The sequence below is a fragment of the Lagenorhynchus albirostris genome, chromosome 4, assembly GCF_949774975.1.
Source record: "Lagenorhynchus albirostris chromosome 4, mLagAlb1.1, whole genome shotgun sequence".
In the NCBI taxonomy this organism is placed as follows: Eukaryota; Metazoa; Chordata; class Mammalia; order Artiodactyla; family Delphinidae; genus Lagenorhynchus; species Lagenorhynchus albirostris.
Genome location: NC_083098.1, coordinates 74,964,425 through 74,970,523, shown reverse-complemented (window position 1 = coordinate 74,970,523; position 6,099 = coordinate 74,964,425). Strand labels below are relative to the sequence as shown.

At 53.9% G+C, this 6,099-nt stretch overlaps 1 protein-coding gene across 1 annotated transcript; it reads left to right on the top strand.

Annotated features, from left to right (window-relative positions):
* The first annotated feature begins 3,601 nt into the window (after positions 1–3,601).
* On the top strand, positions 3,602–5,659 carry GSX2 (GS homeobox 2). Its single transcript, XM_060147277.1, has 2 exons — positions 3,602–4,175; positions 4,910–5,659. Exons 1-2 carry the CDS (start codon positions 3,602–3,604, stop codon positions 5,248–5,250), a joined length of 915 nt encoding a protein of 304 aa, XP_060003260.1. The 3' UTR covers positions 5,251–5,659.
* The last annotated feature ends 440 nt before the right edge of the window (positions 5,660–6,099 follow it).

The following is a 6,099-nucleotide window of genomic DNA, read 5'->3' as shown; positions in this document are numbered from 1 at the left end:
CAACTGAGAGGGAAAAAATGGACTTGGGGTGGAGGGGGCGAAGCTTTAGGGGGAGCAGAGGGAGGGGCAAAGTAAGACTTCCAGCCGGAGAAGAACAGTAAGCACATCAATGGGTCAGAACGCTAGGGTTGCGGAATAAGCAAGGTTTAGTCCACGCCCTTTATTTCCCTGTTTTTGCCTGTGAAAAGAAACAGGAAGAGAGAGAAGGAAGAGGAAAATGTGCGGTTCAGATCCGGTGTGATCCCAGATGGGGGAAAGTACTGGGAGACTTTCTGAAAGGTATATCCAAGAATTCGAATCTCAGGGTTGGGCTGCGAGGAGACTGCTCATCCAGACTCAAGCTGGAGAGTCCAGAGGCAAGAAGGTGGTGCCTCTGAACTGCTTTGATTTTTTTTTCCTCAGTTGAGGGTAAGGGTGGGGTGTCCTGACTGGGCAAGGCTGGGGGATGGTGGGGACAATTTCTGTTACCTTCGCATTTGTGACATCATAAAAGACAAAGCAAAGCCATCTCTGTCATCCCCAGCAAAAGGGAGAAAAAAATCAAAGGATTTCCCCCCCCCTTTAAAAGAGCTAATTTTCTCCTTGAATTATGAAAGTAATGGCTTAGGTAACAGCCTGTACTCTGTACCCAACTGCTTAATACCGAATAAATCCTTCCACGTGGCTCCCCGAGTCGTGGCAATTAGAGCTCATTATAGGCTCATAAGAGCTCTCATTTCAGGGATTACTTAATGGACGATGAAATTTTATCGGACAGAATCACTGAGAAATAAAATTGGGTGTTAGCGAGGGCACCATGGGGGCACGCCGATGGTGTGCCCAGGGTCCCTTTCTGCTCCGAATGGGTTGGAGGCGCTGCAGTCCTGGGGGAGGGCAGGTCTGGGCAGGGCCAGCCGCAAAGCTGTCCACAGGGTCATTGGGCAGGGGAACGATGGCAAGGCACACGGGGTTGGGAAGCTTCTGAAGACGGGGCTGGAGTGGAGGAAAGGGGGAGGGGGGAGGGGAGAGAGACTGAGAGATCCAAAGAGAACGGAAGAGAAGAGTCTGAGAAAAGAGACTCCAATGTGGAACGTGACCCCAAAATACTTGCTCTTGGTGGGCTCAAGCAGTTAACCGAGTATCCTAATAGACAAATTTCTTGGTCGTGGTCTGCTTTCAGCCTCAGTCTGGCCCCAAGCCGCTACTCCCCTCGCAGCCCTAAGTAACCCTACGGGCCTCTCACTTTTCTCAAAATTCACCAGCACACCAACCGGAGGTTTCTGTAGGCAGACATAAATCGAGTTAGATGCTCAAGCATCATAATTAGGATTCTCTAAAATAAAATGATCCTCACGTAAGCACAACTCCCAGCACATTAGCATAGAAGTTCTTCCCAAGAGCAGAACTAGAACCACTGCAGATCAAAGTGAATAGATACATATAAATATATATTATACAAAATTTTAAGTGAAATGTATATATACACTTGCAAAGTCAACAGGGAAATCACGTCACCTGTTTGGACAATTTAGGCCTATACAAACATCCTGCCATTAAGCACCTCCCAATGGTTGAGCTCCCAGTTTTCTTTCTGAGGCTGGAATGATTCGGGAACTGCCCGGATTCTCCCATTGTGAGCGAGGGCGGGCTGGGCCAGGCAGGCTGGGTTGAGGCTGAGCGCCTGCGATGGCTGCAGCAGCAAACCTTGTGGTACAAAAGTAGTTACAGCTGAGCTGCCCTGAGTTAAGCCCTGAGACTCCTTAATTGTTGTCACAAGATGTTGGATTAGCACATTTCTGGAATAGCTGTCTGTTTACACTCTGGAGACCCACCGTCCACTAACCGCTTTCTAATTGAATTCTAATCACATTCAAATAGCTCAATAACCAGCCTCAGCTGCAATTCATAAAACTTTAATTGCCATCCATAAATCCTGGGCTCCCCAGAGCGGGTCGTCCCTACAACCCAATTACACTTCTCTAGCAGGCAAGAGAGACGGTCACAGAGATGGAAAGGGGGAAGGAGAGAGGACAGAGAGACAGCCATGTCACCAGCTGAGAAGCTGATGCTCCCCTAGGATTTGGGCCCTTGGTTCTCACAGGTGGAGGGAGTCCCGTCCCCAAGTTTCTTAGCACCGTTGTTATCTCAGGCCTGAAGTTTGCTGTTTGGGGGAAAGGATTGGACTTGTAGCTGTTGCTCACCCTCCCTGCTCCAGCCAGATTTTCCACAAGGAAAAAGAAGAGAAAGCTGTCACTTCTGCAGCCTTGCTTCCCCAGAAAGATCAATAGCCCTTAGGTGGGCAGCCACCCTCTCTCACCAGCCACTGGTGCACCAGTCTTCCACCGCCACTCAGAGAGGTTTCCTTTACCAAGCCACTTCTCCCATCCTGAGGCAGGATTCACTGAGTGACTCAATTCCCTTCAAAACCTTTATGGGCTTTAAAAGGCGTGCATAGGGGAGAGAACTTCCTGGTTAGCTGCCTAAGCAGTAGATAGCAGGACTCAGAACGAAGGCTTCCCTCAACCCCTGCCCAGTCTCTAGAAGGGCCGGGATTTGGTCCTCTCCCCAAAGTCCTTGAGATGGAGTTTGTAGGATTGGTCCGCAAATGCAGCAGTGGGACCACGGAGAAAGACAAGAGCGTATCTTCAATGTCTCTCTTTGCCAAGGGGGGTGGTTTCAGGTTAGAAAGAGGCACAAGGAAGGGTCGTTGATCTGAGTGGCCCCAGAAGGCCCCAAGTGCAAAGGCATTTTAGAACTTCCCAAGCATCAGAATGAAAAGCTCCACTTCTGAGCTGGGAGGCCTCTCTGCTATGCCCCCGGGATCCCTCACCAGCCAACCACCTGAATGACCTTGGCCAGTTCCAAAAGCTAGGGGACTCTGTGTGAGTGTGTGAGTGTGTGAGTGTGTGTGTGTGTGTGTGTCCGTCCGTGTCCCAAGCTGCGCTCCGGGACTGGGTCCCTGCCAGTCCACCGCCACACAATCCTGTTCTAAACCGTAGGCTTCACACTATGCCGTGACTTATCCGCGGCTGGCACAGAAGAGCAAGGAGCACTAGGCATTCCTATTAGAAAGGCCTCAAAGTCCCCACCTGGTGCGATCTGTGACCGGAAGCGAGGAAGAGTTGGGCCGGGGCCCAGGCTAGGGAGAGGGGTGGGATGGAGGATGCAGCTCTGTGATTTCTCGGGAAAGCGTGGAGAAAGAAGGGGAGGAGGCCGGCCTCCCCGCGAAATTAACAAAACCTACACTTTGCAAAGTCTCCCCCATCCCCCTCCTCCGAATTCTTCCCCGCCGCGCACCCGCCCCTCCTCGCCGCTTCTGTTGTGACTCGGGCAGCCTATCCCGAGGGTGGGGAGCTGCTGAGGAGCCTGAGCCGAGCGGTACTCCGCAGCATCACGTGTCGGGGTGGGGGCTATAAAATCCCGGAGCCTGGGCGTCGGGCGGGGGACGTGAGGACCAGCCCTCTCCAGGGACCCCTTTGTTCGCAGCCCAGACGCCGACACCTCCGCGTCCCCAAGGGCTTGACCGCCTGCGTTCGCGCCGCGCCCGGGGCAAAGCTCAGGACAGGAGAGGGGAGGGGGCGCCACGGCCGGCCGGGCCCTCCAGCCACCCACCCCTCGCGACATGTCGCGCTCCTTCTATGTCGACTCGCTCATCATCAAGGACTCCTCACGGCCCGCGCCCTCGCTTCCTGAGCCGCACCCCGGGCCAGATTTCTTCATCCCGCTGGGCATGCCATCCCCGTTGGTGATGTCCGTGTCCGGGACGGGCTGCCCGTCCCGCAAGAGCGGTGCGTTCTGCGTTTGCCCGCTCTGCGTCACTTCGCACCTGCACTCCCCTCGGGGGCCCGCGAGCTCCAACTGCGGGAGCGCAGGGACCGGGAGTGCCGGGGCCGGGGGTGGCGGGGCGGCGGCAGCCGCCGGGGCGTTGCCCCTGCTCAAGAGTCAGTTCTCTTCGGGTCCTGGGGACGCACAATTTTGCCCGCGTGTGAGCCACGCGCACCATCACCACCACCCTCCGCAGCACCACCATCACCACCACCAGCCCCAGCAGCCCGGCGCTGCAGCGGCGGCGGCTGCGGCGGCTGCGGCGGCGGCGGCCGCGGCGGCCTTGGGGCACCCGCAGCACCACGCACCTGTCTGCACCGCCACCACCTACAACGTGGCGGACCCGCGGAGATTCCACTGCCTCACCATGGGTAGGGCCGGGTTTCTGGGCACCTGCGCGCTGTGCCTTGCCGGCTCCCTGCGCGCTGTGCCCTGGGCACCTGCGCGCTGTGCCTTGCCGGGAGCAAACTTTCCGCCTTCAGTGGATGAAGTGGGAGCCTGGGGGCGGGATAGGGAGGGAGGAGGGGCTTTTAGTATAACTGTGGAGTCGTCCCCAGAAGTTCCACGAAGGTGGGAGTTAGCCTTCTCAGCCTCTCCAAGCAGCCTGGTGAGCTTCACTCCCGGTATCTGGTGCCCGAGTCTTGCATAACATCGGGGCCTTTAGGACTTCGAACTTGAGGGCTGAGAAATCGGAGGTTAACTGACTGAGGTCCGGGGTGGGTGTATTTGTATTTAAGTGTGGCATTCCGGCGTCGAGGCTGGCTGGGTTTCGTTGCTTTGGGCTAAGCCTGCCTGCCTTTCCGCTAGGCTTGAAGGGAAACGACCGGACAATGCAACCCCTCCCCCGCCCCCCACTTTAATCCTCTGACTTTACGTCCCGAACATCAAAGGCCTTCACTTGCTTTGGGCGTCCCTGTCCTTCCCGGTTAAGTAACGATGTGTCTTGAAATGAGAAAGAGTGAGAGATGGATACAGGTATTTAGTTGAGCTTCACGGGTGAGTCCCTGCGAGGCATCCTTTCCAAGGGATGGCACGTGGGGTGGGAGCGCCTCCCCACACCCACCCCCGAGAATTACCTCTCTGCCCTCTCTTGGCCCGTCTGCAGGGGGTTCGGAGGCCAGCCAGGTACCCAATGGCAAGAGGATGAGGACGGCGTTCACTAGCACGCAGCTCCTGGAGCTGGAGCGGGAATTCTCTTCCAATATGTACTTGTCTCGACTCCGGAGGATCGAGATCGCCACGTACCTGAACCTGTCAGAGAAGCAGGTGAAAATCTGGTTTCAGAACCGCAGGGTGAAGCATAAGAAGGAAGGGAAGGGCACACAGAGGAACAGCCACACGGGCTGCAAGTGCGTCGGCAGCCAGGCGCACTACGCGCGCTCAGAGGATGAGGACTCCTTGTCGCCGGTCTCGGCCAACGATGACAAGGAGATTTCCCCATTATGAGGGAGGGCTGCCCCACCTCTCCCTACACGCTCCCGTAATCCCCCCCCCACACACACACACACAACGCGACGCGGCAGGCACCCAGGGGCCAAAATCCTTGGCCTTTCGGTTGTTCTGCCTGGAGAAGGTGGAGACAGGTATTCTCGGGGGCTTACATGACGGGCCTGTCACTTCCGTCTCCTACTTGATCTATTTGTTTGGGACTCCACTCGCAGTTACAGATCATTTTTTTAAAATGTAAATAATCTAGATTCAACTAAGTCTCGTCATATAACAAAGAAAAAAGGGTTGGTTTAAGTTTAAAACTGTATGTGGGTTTTTGGAAGCGCATGTCATTTCCCTTTCCCTGTCTTTCAGAACCTGATAAGAACACGGGGTTTCTTGATTCTTTTTGTTTTGTTTTGTTTTTAATGAAAGTATTGAATTGCAAATAACTTAGAAAATTAAACCCTGTAGGTCTTGCTTTCTGAAAATTTGCCTGGGGAGAGTTTAAAATCCAAGTCACTGGAAGTCTTCTTGTGAATAGTTTTATATAAAATTTATATTTATATTTATTGAAATAAATGAAACAAAATCAAGGTTTTAAATTTGTGATGTTTGCTTTCTCCATCTTCCCCCGTCTTTCTCTCCCCCTTATGGACAGGGAATAAAAGTGTCTGAGAATTTAGAGCAAAGTAATGACTATAACTTGGTAATGTGGGTCTCTTGGTTGAGGGAGTCTGTGGCTCTATAGGATTTCTGTGTCACTGAAACTTCTGCCAAGAAGACACCTTCCATCATGATGCTGCCTACCAGGTAGTACTCCCCATTCTTAAAATAGCTCAATTCCTCACAATTGACAGGATACAT

Excerpts from the sequence above, each read along its gene's own strand:
- GSX2 (XM_060147277.1), top strand. The coding sequence starts at position 3,602 with ATGTCGCGCTCCTTCTATGTCGACTCGCTCATCATCAAGGACTCCTCA. Across the intron at positions 4,176-4,909 it reads ATTCCACTGCCTCACCATGG|GGGGTTCGGAGGCCAGCCAG; the intron begins GTAGGGCCGGGT and ends GCCCGTCTGCAG.